Source organism: Leptodactylus fuscus, chromosome 5 (genome assembly GCF_031893055.1).
Source record: "Leptodactylus fuscus isolate aLepFus1 chromosome 5, aLepFus1.hap2, whole genome shotgun sequence".
Classification (NCBI taxonomy): Eukaryota; Metazoa; Chordata; class Amphibia; order Anura; family Leptodactylidae; genus Leptodactylus; species Leptodactylus fuscus.
This window is the reverse complement of record NC_134269.1, coordinates 188334824-188352275: the sequence shown is the minus strand read 5'-3', so window position 1 is coordinate 188352275 and position 17452 is coordinate 188334824. Positions and strand designations below refer to the sequence as shown.

Sequence of the window (17452 nt, the reverse complement as noted above, 5' to 3'; positions counted from 1 at the left end):
CAAAAATTGAAAATTGGCCACCAGCAAAAAGGGGTTAAGTACAGACTACGGGGAAAGTATGGAGGCAGGATCTGGCGTTGCGGTTCCATAGCAGCTCATGACATCACAACATCCCTTAATTCGCTGTCCGGTACACTGGCCAGTAGGGCCATTCTAGGACGCGTACATGCAAGAATGAATGTCATCGTGGTCATTGTCTGATGGATCTTTACATTGGGTACGGGATAGCAATGAATAGAGCGGTGGCCTCACATGTGCACCACAACTCCATCTGCCATTCTGATCACTGAGGATCCCTTATTCTCCTTTGCTCCCTTTAGGCTGAGGCCCTATGTTGTGGAAAAGATTTTGCTTTGTTTTTTTTTTTTTAAAGACAAAGTCAGGAATGGCTTGAGCAGAAGGCTCAAAAAACCCCACAGTAGAATCTGCAAGAAAAAAAAAAAAAAAATTCTGCATTGTGGAGCCCTCAGCCTTAAAGAGGACCTTTCACCGATTTGGGCACAGGCAGTTCTATATATTGCTGAAAGCTGAATTCAGCGCACTGTCGGCTTTTCTGTGCCCCAGGTAAAGCACTATTGGTCCCGGTACCGTAGCTCTTTACAGTCAGTCAGGTACGCCCTTCTTCCCAGCAGCGCCTATAGCGCTGTACAGTGTGAGCGGGGAGGAACACCCCCTCCTGATAATACTAGACAATGAACGAGCACTGTAAGTAGAGGCAGGGGCCGTTCCTGTCGTGTACAGTGCGATAGGCACTGCTGGGAAGAAGGGCGTTCCTGACTGACTGTTAGGATCGCCCTTCTGACTATAAAGTGCAACAGTAGTGGGACCAATAGCTCTTTACCCGGGGCACAGTTCGGGAAAGCCGACAGTGCGCTGAATTCAGCCAGTCAGCTTCCCAGCAGTATATACAACTGCCTGTGCCCAAATCGGTGAAAGGTCCTCTTTAAGGCCACCAAACAAATAACAGGCGCCGCCCCTTCTATACATGGCCATGGGGATGCAGGTCACCTCATTTGAATAATTTAAGACAAATTCCAGTATCTTAAACTTTATTTGGAAAAAAAAAAAAGAAAAGCAAGTCTTCCTTGGCATGACAGTAAGTGTGTACAAACAACAATGAGGTTCACAGTGTCAATTCCATGAATGCATCTCAGCCGCCATACTCCCGTACATACAAGGAAAGGGGACATGACTGCTGTAAATGACCATAATACTCTGTCCACCAGGACAACCTCCTCCAGTAATGGCTGCCATGAATGACCGTCATGCTTTGAAACATTAGGAATGGAAAGTGCACTTAAAGGGATTCTGTCATTAAAAAAACAAAAAAAAAAAACAAACCTGTTTTAAACTAAAGGCAGGTAGGAATGTTCTTCATAAAGGGTATTCCTCTCTAACTTTTATCGTGAAGGTCCGAGCTGCCGTTTTTGAATGTCTTTATACTAATTGTGCTCAGAAAGCGCAGGGGGCGTCCCCAGGGCTCTAAGCACAGCCTTGTCATTGTCGCATGTCCATCGGCTATTTTGTGGTGGTCTCCTGTAAGAAGAGGAGGACAATGGCCGACGGAGTATAAGAAAGGCAGCGCTGGATGAATGACCAGGCTGTGCTCAGATCCCTGGGGGAGGACGCCCCCTGTACTTTCTGAGCACAATTAGTATAAAGAAGAAAAATTCAAGCTAAAGGATAGAGATGAACGTGCTTATGCGCCTTTAGTTTAATTTTTTTTTTTTTTTTTTTAATGATAGAAACCCATTACATGTAATATGGTGGCCTCATCATGATCTTAAAGGGGTGGTCTAGGACTTGTATACTGATGACCTATACTTAGGATAAATTATCAATGGGATCTGAAACTCAGGACTCCTAGCATTGTGACTTCTTTCCTGCACCAATGACATGGTACAGCAGCAGCTCAGTCCCTTTTAAGTGAATGGGTCTGAGCAGCAATACCAAGCACGGCCTCTACAGCATTGTGCTTGATATTCAGCCAAGAGCCCACAGTGTTCTCCTACATACTGAATACATCTTAAACCATCTCATCTATGGGGTTCCCTGGACGTCAGATTCCCACTGATCACATAATCTTATGGAGTGCTCATCGATATAGGAGTCCCCCAAAAGATTGTTTAAAGAGGACCTTTCACCACTTTTGGGCACATGCAGTGTCATATACTGCCAGAAAGCCGACAGTGCGCTGAGTTCAGCGCACTGTCGGCTTTCCCGATCTGTGCCCGCTGTAAAGAGCTTACGGTGCCGGTACCGTAGTGCTCTATGGTCAGAAGGGCGTTTCTGACCATTAGCCAGAGACGTCCTTCTGCCTCGCGGCGCCAATCGCGCTGTGCTGTGGAGCGGGGAGGAACTCCCCCCTCCCGCTCCTGGTAATGCTCGTCTATGGACGAGTACTGCGAGCAGAGGGAGGGGGCGTTCCTCCCTGCTCACACTGTACAGCGCGATTGGCGCCGCGAGGCAGAAGGACGTCTCTGGCTAATGGTCAGAAACGCCCTTCTGACCATAGAGCACTACGGTACCGGCACCGTAAGCTCTTTACACCGGGCACAGATCGGGAAAGCCGACAGTGCGCTGAACTCAGCGCACTGTCGGCTTTCCAGTGGTATATAGAACTGCCTGTGCCCAATCTGATGAAAGGTCCTCGTTAAGGAACTGATATAGATAGCTGAGTAGATTTATACATACACATTAGAGCTCCATTGACACAGGGGAATCGTCAATTATTTTGTCTGGCCGAGGAATCAGAGTGGGTTTTTGCTGCAGTGGGCCAGGCATGGCCTTAGCAAGTCTCATCTTACCTCCTCCCTCCAGGAGACCTGTTCTTACTCTTCCAGACAATCCTAAGTAGATAACAATGTATACATACAGTCTAATAAACAATACACCGAAAGATGGAAGAAACTGCAGAAATTATCTCAAAAACTTCACAAATATAGAAGTCCTCATTTAAAGGGATTCTCCAGTGTCTACTATTGATGGCGAAGCTTTAGGATAAGTCATCAATATTATTTCTGTGTCCCACACCCAGGACCCTTGCAGATCAGCTGTACCATGATAGTGGGGTTCCTGGTATTGTTTACATGCAGAGAGCCGCACTGCCATATAAGCATTGCTCCATTCAAGTCTATGGGACAGCACTGCAGTACCCACACCTGACACTACACATCGTACCGCAAGTGAGCAACACAGCCATCGGCATATAAACTACGGTAGTAAAGGATAAGCCATCAATAGGAGGAACTGGATTACCCCTTTAAGTGATGAGCTGTAATATCAGCAAGAATAATGGTGTTTCAAGAAGGAAGAAAATAGAAAAATCTTCTCTAATCTCGTATAGACTCATCCTTGTGCCTATTTTATGTTATTGTTCCAATACACAACTAAAAGAATGGAGAAAGTTGGTAAATGATTGAAAGTGTCAAAGTAATATTGTGTATAAACTCCTATGTAGACCTGCCTCTATGGTAACAGACGACAAACCCTGTGTAGTCGGATTCTGCAGTGCTACCCACATTAACCCCTTGTTACACGAAATCTGCAGAATCCAGATCAGACGAGAGTTGTAGCTCATAACTATGGAAACACATTGGTCTTCATAAGAGCTGTAGACACAAAACGGTAGGTTTTTTTTATGCCAAGAACACAAAAAATTGCCTCATTTGCATTGGAACAATGAAAAAAAAAAATACTGTAAAGGTGACCTTCTTTTACGCTCACCACCAGAAAGCCTTCACCTTTATTAGCAGTGCACTTTCCATCACTGCTGCGATGGCGGTACATAAACAGAATATAGAAAACAAAGAAGATGGAATCCTTGGCATTGACCAGCCTCATCCTGGCATGGAGCGACTGTAAAGTGCCTCTTAAAGCTATAGTTCAGCATATTTCATGCATCCTAAGGCCTCAATTAGACCATTGCGGTTTCATTCCAGTGCTGCACACATAGTCCATAGCCCAGCAGCAATATACACAGCGTGGATGACTATAGTATACAGCTTCGAAGAGAAGCAAAGGCAGCTGATGGATGCCGGCACTAGTGCAGTGGTTATTGCAGATCTGGAAGCAATAATATGCCAAATCCTACACTAAGTCTCTAGGCTTCTGCCCTTATAGTGTTGACAACAGCTTGCTGGTCACTTTATGGTGGTCCGGTAACCCAGCACCATGGCTCTGCAGAAGACTTATGGCCTGTCCATGTACATCAGAGGTCAGCTTAGAAGATGGGAGGTGAAGAATGACCAGGCAGCTCTCCAGAACATCAGGGAATGGCAGCACCTGAGGAAATATAATGAAAAGTGTGAAAGGAACAAGACACAGCTACGGCCAAATCTCAAGAGTCAGCAAGATGACTCCACCCAACATCTCACCAAGCATATGTCTGCTCTTAGAAGCTGATACACAGAGAACAGAGCAAGAAGCAGATAGCGCTGTACCGAGTTACTGCAGTTTAGGTCCCATTCAAATGAATAAGAGTTAATATGCAGTACCTGGTCTGACCACTACGCAGAGAACAGCGCTGTCTGATTCTTAATCTATTCTCTGTGTATTAGTTGCAGAGGACGGCTGATCAGTAGGGAAGTCCGATGTTGGACTCCCACCAATCTGATATTGACAACACAATGCAGAGTTTCATAATTGTTAAGTTATTTTGACTACTACAACCAACAAGCTATGAGTAGTGACAGTAGTAGCAGTAAGTAGTAGTAGTAGTCAATAGTAGTAGTAGTCAGTAGTAGTAGCAGTCAGTAGTAGTCGTAGTCAGTAGTAGTAGCAGTCAGTAGTAGTCGTAGTCAGTAGTAGTCGTAGTCAGTAGTAGTAAGTGGTCAGTAGTAGTCGTAGTCAGTAGTAGTGATCAGTAGTAGTAGTAGTCAATAGTAGTAGTAGTAAGAAGTCAGTAGTAGTAAGTAGTCAGTAGTAGTAGTCAGTAGTAATAGTAGTAGTCAATAGTAGTCGTAGTCAGTAGTAGTCGTAGTCAGTAGTAGTGATCAGTAGTAGTAGTAGTCAATAGTAGTAGTAGTAAGTAGTCAATAGTAGTAGTAAGTAGTCAGTAGTAAGTAGTCAGTAGTAGTAGTCAGTAGTGCACAAACCACTTAAGTTCAATCCTATTGATATTATAAAGGTGAAAGTTTGTGTGTTTGGATGCTTGTTCCTCAATCACAGCCAAACAGCTGAATAGATTTTGGGGAAATTTCACACACATTTCCCAGGAAGAGGTAATAGGCTACTTTACATGTGGGTCACTCACCCCCAAATCGCCACCGTGACCCTCCAAAGAATCCTCCGGCAAGGGCTGTAGCATTCCGCCAGCACTGGTCTGTCCACGCACCTCCTATTGGTGCATGGCAGGCTGTGGGCGGGCTCTGGAGCCAGGGCTGCGGCACCATAGGTTGGGGGCTGAATGTGGGCGTGCCGATTCAGCAGGGAAACAGTGAGGAAGATGGCGGCAGCCCACATGGTCCTGGCGCCGCAGCTATCCCAGGCCACCTACACAGCTCTAAGCTAAGGAGGAGGCTGCTGCACATAGGTGTCGGGCGGCTGGCTGTGTATGGCAGGCACGCCTAACAGGCCAGGGAGGCAGCGCGAGGCTCTGGCTGTCATAGCAACCTGACGCCAGCCCTCGCTCTGCCTCATATACGCCACACGCAGCCAGCTAGCCGACACCTATGTGCAGGGAGCGAGCGGCGGCGGAGCGTGGCAAGGTGAGTCCAACTGGGGGACGACGACATGAAGCTGGGAGCAGAGATGAGGGGACAAGAAACTGGGGGCAGACATGGGGGGGACAAGAAACTGGGGGCAGACATGGGGGGGACAAGAAACTGGGGGCAGACATGGGGGGGACAAGAAACTGGGGGCAGACATGGGGGGGACAAGAAACTGGGGGCAGACATGGGGGGGACAAGAAACTGGGGGAAGAGATGGGGGGACAAGAAACTGCGGGCAGAGATGGGGGAAAAGAAACTCGGGGCAGAGATGGGGGGACAAGAAACTGGAGGCAGACATGGGGGGGCAAGAAACTGGGGGCAGAGATGGAGGGACAAGAAACTGGGGGCAGATGACGGGGGGACAAGAAACTGGGGGCAGATGACGGGGGGGACAAGAAACTGGGGGCAGAGATGGGGGGAATAAGAAACTGGGGGCCAATGAAGGGAGGGAAAAGAAACTGGGGGTAGAGATGCAGGGACAAGAAACTGGGGCAGATGAAGGGGGGACAAGAAACTGGGGGCAGAGATGGGGGGACAAGAAACTGGGGGCAGACATGGGGGGGACAAGAAACTGGGGGCAGAGATGGGGAGACAAGAAACTGGGGGCAGAGATGGGGGAACAAGAAACTGGAGGCAGAAATGGGGGGGGCAAGAAACTGGGGGCATAGATGGGGGGACAAGAAACTGGGGGCAGAGATGGGGAGGCAAGAAACTGGGGGCAGAGATGGAGGGAAAAGAAACAGGGCAGATGACAAGGGGACAATAAAGTGGGGGCAGAGATGAGGGGACAAGAAACTGGAGGCATACATGGGGGGGGACAAGAAACTGGGGGCAGAGATGGAGGGACAAGAAACTGGGGGCAGATGACGGGGGGACAAGAAACTGGGGGCAGATGACGGGGGGGACAAGAAACTGGGGGCAGAGATGGGGGGAATAAGAAACTGGGGGCCAATGAAGGGAGGGAAAAGAAACTGGGGGTAGAGATGCAGGGACAAGAAACTGGGGCAGATGAAGGGGGGACAAGAAACTGGGGGCAGAGATGGGGGGACAAGAAACTGGGGGCAGACATGGGGGGGACAAGAAACTGGGGGCAGAGATGGGGAGACAAGAAACTGGGGGCAGAGATGGGGGAACAAGAAACTGGAGGCAGAAATGGGGGGGGGGCAAGAAACTGGGGGCATAGATGGGGGGACAAGAAACTGGGGGCAGAGATGGGGAGGCAAGAAACTGGGGGCAGAGATGGAGGGAAAAGAAACAGGGCAGATGACAAGGGGACAATAAAGTGGGGGCAGAGATGAGGGGACAAGAAACTGGAGGCATACATGGGGGGGGGGACAAGAAACTGGGGGCAGAGATGGGGGACAAGAAACTGGGGACGGAGATGGGGGGGACAAGAAACTGGGGACGGAGATGGGGGGGACAAGAAACTGGGGGCCAATGAAATGGGGGACAAGAAACTGGGGGCAGAGATGGGGGGACAAGAAACTTGGGGCAGATGAAGGGGGGGGGGCAAGAAACTGGGGGCCAATGAAAGGGGGGACAAGAAACTGAAGGCAGATGAAGGGGGGGGCAAGAAACTGGGGGTAGAGATGGGGGGACAAGAAACTCGGGGCAGAGATGGGGGGACAAGAAACTGGAGGCAGACATGGGGGGGGCAAGAAACTGGGGGCAGAGATGGAGGGACAAGAAACTGGGGGCAGAGATGGGGGGACAAGAAACTGGAGGCAGACATGGGGGGGACAAGAAACTGAGGGCAGAGATGGGGGGGGGGCAAGAAACTGGGGGCAGAGATGGAGGGACAAGAAACGGGGCAGATGACGGGGGGACTAGAAACTGGGGGCAGAGATGGGGGACAAGAAACTGGGGACGGAGATGGGGGGGACAAGTAACTGGGGGCCAATGAAAGGGGGGACAGGAAACTGGGGGCCAATGAAAGGGGGGACAAGAAACTGAAGACAGATGAAGGGGGGGAAAGAAACTGGGGGCAGAGATGGGGGGACAAGAAACTGGGGGCAGAGATGGAGGGACAAGAAACTGGGGGCAGAGATGGAGGGACAAGAAACTGGGGGCAGAGATGGGGGGACAAGAAACTGGGGACGGAGATGGGGGGACAAGAAACTGGGGGCCAATGAAAGGGGGGACAGGAAACTGGGGGCCAATGAAAGGGGGGACAAGAAACTGAAGGCAGATGAAGGGGGGGAAAGAAACTGGGGGCAGAGATGGGGGGACAAGAAACTGGGGGCAGAGATGGAGGGGCAAGAAACTGGGGGCAGAGATGGGGGACAAGAAACTGGAGGTAGACATGGGGGGGACAAGAAACTGAGGGCAGAGATGGGGGGGGACAAGAAACTGAGGGCAGAGATGGGGGGGGGCAAGAAACTGGGGGCAGAGATGGAGGGACAAGAAACGGGGCAGATGACGGGGGGACTAGAAACTGGGGGCAGAGATGGGGGACAAGAAACTGGGGACGGAGATGGGGGGGACAAGTAACTGGGGGACAATGAAAGGGGGGACAGGAAACTGGGGGCCAATGAAAGGGGGGACAAGAAACTGAAGACAGATGAAGGGGGGGAAAGAAACTGGGGGCAGAGATGGGGGGACAAGAAACTGGGGGCAGAGATGGAGGGGCAAGAAACTGGGGGCAGAGATGGGGGACAAGAAACTGGAGGTAGACATGGGGGGGACAAGAAACTGAGGGCAGAGATGGGGGGACAAGAAACTGGGGGAAGAGATGGGGGGACAAGAAACTGGGGGCAGATATGGGGGGACAAGTAACTGGGGGCAAAGATGGGGGGGCAAGAAACTGGGGGCAGAGATGGAGGGACAAGAAACGGGGCAGATGACGAGGGGACAAGAAACTGGGGGCAGAGATCGGGGGGGGGACAAGAAACTGGGGGAAGAGATGGGGGGACAAAAAACTGGGGGCAGAGATGGGGGGACAAGAAACTGGGGGCAGAGATGGGGGGTCAAGAAACTGGGGACGGAGATGTGGGGGACAAGAAACTGGGGGCCAATGAAATGGGGGCCAAGAAACTGGGGGCAGAGATGGGGGGACAAGAAACTGGGGGCAGATGAAGGGGGGGGCAAGAAACTGGGGGCAGAGATGGGGGGACAAGAAACTGGGGGTAGAGATGGGGGACAAGAAACTGGGGGCAGAGATGGAGGGACAAGAAACTGGGGGCAGAGATGGGGGGACAAGAAACTGGGGGCAGAGATGGGACAAGAAACTGGGGGCAGAGATGGGGAGGCAAAAAACTGGGGGCAGAGATGGAGGGACAAGAAACGGGGCAGATGACGAGGGCACAAGAAACTAGGAGCAGAGATGTGGGGACAAAAAACTGGGGGCAGACATGGGGGGACAAGAAACTGGGGCAGAGATGGGGGGACAAGAAACTGGGGCTGAGATGGGGGGACAAGAAACTGGGGGCAGAGATGGGGGGAATAAGAAACTGGAGGCAGATGAAGGGGGGACAAGAAACTGGGGGCAGAGATGCAGGGACAAGAAACTGGGGGCAGATGAAGGGGGGGGACAAGAAACTGGGGGCAGATGAAAGGGGGGGGACAAGAAACTGGGGGCAGATGAAAGGGGGGGGACAAGAAACTGGGGGCAGATGAAAGGGGGGGACAAGAAACTGGGGCAGAGATGGGGGGTTACAAAAAACTGGGGGCAGAGATGGGGGGACAAGAAACTGGGGGCCAATGAAAGGGGGGACAAGAAACTGGGGGCAGAGATGGGGGGGCAAGAAACTGGGGGCAGAGATGGAGGGACAAGAAACGGGGCAGATGACGAGGGGACAAGAAACTGGGGGCAGAGTTGGGGGGACAAGAAACTGGGGACGAAGATGGGGGGGGAACAAGAAACCGGGGGCAGATGAAAGGGGGTGACAAGAAACTAGGGGCAGAGATGGGGGACAAGAAACTGGGGGCAGACAAGAAACTGGGGGCCAATGAAAGGGGGGACAAGAAACTGGGGGCAGAGATGGGGGGACAAGAAACTGGGGGCCAATGAAAGGGGGGACAAGAAACTGGGGGCAGAGATGGGGGGAATAAGAAACTGGGGGCAGATGAAGGGGGGGGACAAGAAACTAGGGGCAGAGATGGGGGACAAGAAACTGGGGGCCAATGAACTGGGGGCAGAGATGGGGGGACAAGAAACTGGGGGCAGATGAAGGGGAGGCAAGAAACTGGGGGCAGAGATGGGGGGGATAAGAAACTGGGGGCCAATGAAAGGGGGGACAAGAAACTGGGGGCAGAGATGGGGGGAATAAGAAACTGGGGGCAGAGATGGGGGGCAAGAAACTGGGGGCAGAGATGGAGGGAAAAGAAACGGGGCAGATGACAAGGGGACAATAAAGTGGGGGCAGAGATGAGGGGACAAGAAACTGGGGGCAGAGATGGAGGGACAAGAAACTGGGGGCAGAGATGGAGGGACAAGAAACTGGGGGCAGAGATGGAGGGGCAAGAAACTGGGGGCAGAGATGGGGGACAAGAAACTGGAGGCAGACATGGGGGGGGGACAAGAAACTGAGAGAAGAGATGGGGGGACAAGAAACTGGGGGCAGAGATGGGGGGACAAGAAACTGAGGGCAGAGATGGGGGGACAAGAAACTGGGGGCAGAGATGGGGGGACAAGAAACTGGGGGCAGAGATGGGGGGACAAGAAACTGGGGCAGAGATGGGGGGACAAGAAACTGGGGGCCAATGAAAGGGGGGACAAGAAACTGGGGGCAGAGATGGGGGGAATAAGAAACTGGGGCAGAGATGGGGGACAAGAAACTGGGGCAGAGATGGGGGGACAAGAAACTGGAGGCAGAGATGGGGGACAAGAAACTGGGGGCAGATGACGGGGGGACTAGAAACTGGGGGCAGAGATGGGGGGACAAGAAACTGGGGACGGAGATGGGGGGGACAAGTAACTGGGGGACAATGAAAGGGGGGACAATAAACTGGGGGCAGAGATGGAGGGACAAGAAACTGGGGGCAGAGATGGGGGGACAAGAAACTGGAGGCAGAGATGGGGGGGACAAGAAACTGGGGACGGAGATGGGGGGACAAGAAACTGGGGGCCAATGAAAGGGGGGACAGGAAACTGGGGGCCAATGAAAGGGGGGACAAGAAACTGAAGGCAGATGAAGGGGGGGAAAGAAACTGGGGGCAGAGATGGAGGGACAAGAAACTGGGGGCCAATGAAAGGGGGGACTAGAAACTGGGGGCAGAGATGGGGGGACAAGAAACTGGGGGCAGAGATGGGGGGACAAGAAACTGGGGGCAGAGATGGAGGGGCAAGAAACTGGGGGCAGAGATGGGGGACAAGAAACTGGAGGTAGACATTGGGGGGACAAGAAACTGAGGGCAGAGATGGGGGGACAAGAAACTGGGGGCAGAGATGGGGGACAAGAAACTGGGGGCAGAGATGGGGGGACAAGTAACTGGGGGCAGAGATGGGGGGGGGCAAGAAACTGGGGGCAGAGATGGAGGGACAAGAAACGGGGCAGATGACGAGGGGACAAGAAACTGGGGGCAGAGATGAGGGACAAGAAATTAGGGACGGAGATGGGGGGACAAGAAACTGGGGGCCAATGAAAGGGGGGACAAGAAACTGTGGGCCAATGAAAGGGGGGGACAAGAAACTGGGAGCAGAGATGGGGGGACAAGAAACTGGGGGCAGAGATGGGGGGACAAGAAACTGGGGGCAGATGAAGGGGGAGGACAAGAAACTGGGGGCAGAGATGGGGGACAAGAAACTGGGGGCAGAGATGGGGGGACAAGAAACTGGGGGCAGATGACGGGGGACAAGAAATTGGGGGCAGAGATGGGGGGGAATAAGAAACTGGGGGCCAATGAAGGGAGGGACAAGAAACGGGGCAGATGACGAGGGGACAAGAAACTGGGGGCAGAGATGGGGGACAAGAAACGGGGCAGATGATGAGGGGACTAGAAACTGGCGGCAGAGATGGGGGACAAGAAACTGGGGACGGAGATGGGGGGACAAGTAACTGGGGGCCAATGAAAGGGGGGACAATAAACTGGGGGCAGAGATGGGGGGAATAAGAAACTGGGGGCAGATGAAGGGGGGACAAGAAACTGGGGGCAGAGATGCAGGGCCAAAAAACTGGGGGCAGAGATGGGGGGACAAGAAACTGAGGAAGATGGGGGACAAGAAACGGGGCAGATGACGAGGGGACAAGAAACTGAGGAAGATGGGGGACAAGAAACGGGGCAGATGACGAGGGGACAAGAAACTGGGGGCATACATGGGGGGACAAGAAACTGGGGACGGAGATGGGGAGGGAGAAGAAACTGGAGGCCAATGAAAGGGGGGACAAGAAACTGGGGGCAGATGAAGGGAGCAAGAAACAGGGGGTAGAGATGGGGGGAATAAGAAACTTGGGGCAGAGATGGGGGGAAAAGAAACTGGGGGCAGAGATGGGGGGAAAAGAAACTGGGGGCAGAGATGGGGGGACAAGAAACTGGGGGCAGATGAAGGGGGGGACACAAGAAACTGGGGGCAGAGAGGGGGATGACAAGAAACTGGGGGCAGAGATGGGGAGAAAAGAAACTGGGGGCAGAGATGGGGGGGGACAAGAAACTGGGGCAGATGAAGGGGGGGGGCAAGAAACTGGGGGCATAGATGGGGGACAAGAAACTGGGGGCTGAGATGGGGGGCAAAGAAACTGGAGGCAGAGATGGGGGGGGCCAAGAAACTGGGGGCAGACATGGGAGGACAAGAAATATAAGCGGTTCAGCGCCACCGCCAACCCACAGACAAAGTCACGGGTAACTGCTAGTATATTATAAAGTGTGAGTAATTATTCAATGTGCGATCAATGACACTCCCCAGCCCAGTCACAAACTGCAGTACCAGGCACAGCCACAAGTAAGGAAGCATGGACCCCTACCAATAATGTAAGATGTGTCCTAATGCAACCCCCTTTTTGGGGTGGTCCAGGAATATATATTGCTGGCCTATCCCTGGCATAGATTGGCAGGGCTGGCCAAGGACAGTGACTATTCAACGTATAGCGCTATAGCCTCCTCTACCATCTGATCTGTGGGGGTCCTGGGTGCCAGACCTCCACTGATTACACACTGATGAACTATCCTAATAATCTATATGCAAGTCCTGTAAAACCCCTTTAAATCCTATTTATTAAGACTGAACCCGTAGAGTGGTCCTGGTGCTGTGGCACTTACCTTTAAGTATTCAGGATATTCAGCCAGTTTATGATTCGCTGTAGAAAGCTTCTTCATCAGTTCTGTCAGGGACACCGGATTTGGACTAGGAAAGCAGAATGACAATAAACACAAGACCTTATAGAAGGAGCAATGATAATGGACGTCTCATAGTCTACTCACATCTTGCTGTCAGGACCTTTCTCGGGTGAGGATGTTGGGTTGGAGTCGGAGTCCTGGTCTAGCTCTAGAGAGCTGTCTTGGATCTGCCGGTTCCTCTGATGCTGCTGAATCATCTCCCGAAGAGCCTGCTGAACATCCGCAATCTCTCGCTGGGCATTCTGGAAACCGGCATGGAGGTCTGACAGCAACACCCCAAAATCACAAACAATCTCTGATGTATCCTTGTCCCCTGGGACAGAGGCAACTACATCTTCTCCAGACGAGATCTCCATCTTCACATCTGACGGGGTCCACCACATGTCATACAAGTGGATATAGGCCAGGAACGCCTGCACACTGTCACACGCCACTAAGCTTTGTTTGTTGTCTGGGCTGAGGTTTTGTCTTAGCTCATCACAACCTGCAGATATGGACATATAATATTTCATGCCATCTTGTATCATGCTGTGCTGCAGTAACAATCGCAGGTAATACAAATGCGATATTCTTTTAAAGGAACAGTTCACAACTGAACAGACAGTTAAAAGCTACATAGTGTAGAGAAAGTCTGCATAGATTTTGCTGGTCATTTTCTAATACGTTAGGTTTTCTTCTTTATTCATGTCTGAAGCTAACTTCAGAAATTTCCTGATGCTAGAGAGCAGTGCATTGTGGGGGCTCAGGTGACAATTGCAGAGTTAAATTTCCCACTAATGGCACTGGATAGGGAATAAGTATCTGATCTAGAGGTCTGACTACTTGGGCCCCATGTCACTAGAGTGGTACTGAGGGAACTCTGCCACCTCTCCATTGACTTCTTTGGGATGGTGATTTCCATCTGTCCCGACAGAGATGAAGTGAATGGACCAGTTCTTGCGACCCCCAGAATTAATTAAAGGAGTTATCCAATGAGAATTCATCTAACCACTTTCCCAGGTTCTATTGTGGATGAATCACAGGTTTCGTTATGTGATCCAAATGAGCACCCGGGACCTGAGTTCTCCCTCCTCTTCTGTGTTCACTACTAGTAACCTGTACTATAGGGGCTGGCTGTATACAGCATTATAATAGTAAAGTCAGCTCAACATTACAGGTAACTGCCTAGTACACAGGAGAGGACGAAGGAGGCAGAGCGACTCAAGGGCTGGGTCTTAGTTCTGACCACAGGGATTGAGCCAGCCTGAAAACTCATCGTACATCTGCCATAGAAGCAGAGGAAGCGAATACGAAAACCCTCCCTGCAGAACCTCTTTACTGGATCGGATATACTCTAGGACTTACCTTTAGGAAGCAGCAGCTGGGAAATTTCTTGCATTAATGTGAACTGCCCTGCCTGATGACAGCGGGAGATGGCATGGAGTAACGCTGACACCATCTTATCCCAGTTCTTTGAAAGATAGCTCAGAGCAGACAGCGCCACCTCTTGAGCGACGTGGAGAAGAAGCTGTTTGATTGAAACCAACCAGGATAAGTTAAAGAAACAGCCATGGACAATGAAAGTGTTAATAAATGACAATGCGCAGACAGACAGCAAGGAATGTACCAATGTGAATAAGAGACATAAATGGCTCCATTACCTGCTTGGGGTTGGTGTTGGCTGTGGTTGGTGGCATGTCAGATGTAGACAGCTGCTGATACGCCTCGGTGTACTGCTCCTCCGAGGACAGGCCATACTCCATCTGCCAGAGGCCGGTCAGTTTATTTATAAATGGCTCTTCGCTGCCATGTCCCACCCAATTATGAAGACATGGGGTGGCCTGTGTCTTCCAATCCACCGGGGTCTTGTCTTCAAGGTGGTTAAATAGCAGTTCACTGGTACAGAAAACCAGCCGGTGTCCCTGCAAATGACCCAAATATACATAAGCAGAATTCCCATGTTCTTTCTAGAGATGGGCAAACCTTCCAAGATTTATTAGATTTGGGTTGTTCAGGTTCCTGATTTGTTTCAAGCCAAACAAGTTTGGATAGAACCAAAAGTGTTTTTGTATTATACTCGGGGACCTCCTCAGACCCAAGAGTATAATAGGTGAAGGCCCAAGGGACTCCTTGCGGAATCCGACACTCCATCGATCAAAGGCCTCAGTGGTGACTTCGGGCACATGACAACACCAGGAGAGAGCCGGATTCCGCAAAGAGGTGAGGGAAGGAGAGTATCAATATTTTGGGCCTCCACCTATTATACTCCAGGGTCTGAAGACACCTTGGAGTATAATAATTTATAACAATACACGTCGTGATGGCCGTTTTAGTTTGTTTGAGACAAATTCACAATTGTTCAGTTTAGTTCTTTACGGCCTTAAAAGCTAAAAAAAAAAAAAAAAAAAAGTGTCCATAACGGCCAATAAGAATCTAGTGTGCAACCGGACCGGTTACTATGGTAATTTCTATACATTACCAATATTTCTCCTAAACCTTTGTTGCTAGTGAGACCAGTTAAGGACAAGGTTACTATTATCACAACATATCTTAAAACTACAAAGGATTTAAAGGGGTTTTCAAAGACAAAGTGGACACCCAGAGGTGGGTGCATATGTGTGGTCGATACTTCCGCTGCCACAAGTACCAGTGGGAACTGACCGGACAGTGACAGGGGACACTAGAGCGCCGGGGACAGCTGAGTATGACATTTTTCTCATCTTCCCCAGCCTCCTGCCCAAGTAGTGTAATTCATGGACCCTGTATAAATGGAGCTTTTGAGAAGGGAGCATTATACATGGCCACCATCTTATTTCTGTCTCCTTTATTACACTGACAGTAATGATAGAATGTAAATGGTCTGTGAGTGGCTCACCAGCAGAGTTGGGTGCTGCTTCAGAGATGCCTGGGCCCCAACCCAGTTCTTGGTAGTGATGTGTTCTTGTGCACAGCGCAGAGCAAAGGAGGCTGCTAAAGTCTTCTCTCCTGAGAGTAGTGCAAGGTCAGCTGCGGTGCTGAGAGATAACAGATCCCCCTTTTTGGCCAGGACTTTAGCTGCATCATATGGGGATGAAGCCCCTAAGTAACTGAAAAAGGTGAAGCAGAATTAGTCAATAGATTGATCATTGGAACTTCAACCGCCACTGAAACAAAAGTTCTCTATAAGAAATCAACCACTTGGTCACTGCTCGGAGATGTCTCTTATTAGGAATCCATTCACATCAATTACACTTTATCTAGTATGCTCTGTCATATTTCCAGTAACAGAAATCTCTGAGCGGTGCTAAAGGGATCAGTGCTTCTATAAGAGTTTCTGCTGTACCATGTGACCATTGTATGTGATATCATCCCAGTACAGCATCTTCACACAGATGATCAGCAGGAAAGGTCACCAAAATATAAGTTACAGAAAAACCCCTCTAGGGAAAGGGAATGGGCACACAACGTTTTATACCTTGGTGGCACAATATGTTGCAGTAAATAATTGGTTACATTTGGTCATTTTGCATCACTGAAAATCTGACCAGGTCACCCTAACAGTACCCAGGATGCACCTGGTGCTTTACCTGCTTACTAGTGCCATCTAGCATAGCCTTACCACTTAGCTGCCATAGAATAGTGACCATCTTGCTCCAAAATCGTGGCCCAGCTGGTATATAGATCTCTAAGTACAGGATCATCTGGCTGTAGACGAGACTTGGCCACAGCAATGGCTTCTCTGGAAGATAAACCAAATACATGATGAGCCACGTTTCAGCTCAGAAGACTTGTGCCTTCCTTACAGATGTATATGAGAAAGACCCACTTACCTGTGTAAGTGGTTTCCTTTCAAGAGCTCCACTGCCTCATAGACTTTATGAATGGACAGGAGGTGAGTGGCGGCCTTTACATACTGCTCCTGGAAGCACAGCTGCTTCACATAGGCTTCAACAGCCCAAACCCAGACCTTGTATCCAGCTAAATAAGAGGAAGACAGAATGATATTCATGCAGGGGTGTAACCAGGAGGCAATGCCTTCAGTTCCATTATTCAGAAAGTCAAACAAAAATGCAGGACCGTTTTCCCCAATGAAATAAGAAAAAAAAAAGTGAATTCACCCTAGTGATGACCATATTGTTGTAGTTTGAGAGTTCTGACTCTATATACATCTGCCATACTTACCCATTGGTGCAAGAGCAAGAAGCTGGTCTGTAAGCTCTCCCCGCTCTGCAGCAAGCTGTATCGCCCCCTGCAGGTCACCTTTCCATAACATGACCTGGTGTTGGAGCTCTGAGTGTCCACTCTCCAGGTGACCTTTTCCTGATGTAAAAACAGGTAAGACGTCAAATAAATAACCCATAAAGTGAATTCATTAAATACAATGTATTTATCTCATTACAGACTCATGACTGCAGAAAATACCTTTAATTGTCCTTGGATCCACCTCTTTTGCCCCATGACCTATAGCCTGCATCAGTGATCACTTCATTAAAGCACTTGAGCCCTTTAGT

At 50.5% G+C, this 17452-nt stretch overlaps 1 protein-coding gene across 2 annotated transcripts in view; it reads right to left on the bottom strand.

Annotated features, from left to right (window-relative positions):
- Positions 1-3570: 3570 nt before the first annotated feature.
- GEMIN5 (gem nuclear organelle associated protein 5) overlaps positions 3571-17452 on the bottom strand; it is a 33786-nt gene continuing 19904 nt past the window's right edge. For both annotated transcript variants that reach the window (XM_075274806.1, XM_075274807.1), the window contains exons 21-29: positions 17124-17261; positions 16772-16919; positions 16561-16680; positions 15838-16048; positions 14624-14884; positions 14328-14490; positions 13068-13467; positions 12906-12990; positions 3571-4284 (exon numbers count right to left, since the gene is read on the bottom strand). In XM_075274806.1, the coding sequence (XP_075130907.1) occupies positions 4117-4284; positions 12906-12990; positions 13068-13467; positions 14328-14490; positions 14624-14884; positions 15838-16048; positions 16561-16680; positions 16772-16919; positions 17124-17261 (1694 nt within the window). In that variant the 3' untranslated portion in view covers positions 3571-4116. The remainder of the gene's footprint in view (positions 4285-12905; positions 12991-13067; positions 13468-14327; positions 14491-14623; positions 14885-15837; positions 16049-16560; positions 16681-16771; positions 16920-17123; positions 17262-17452) is intronic.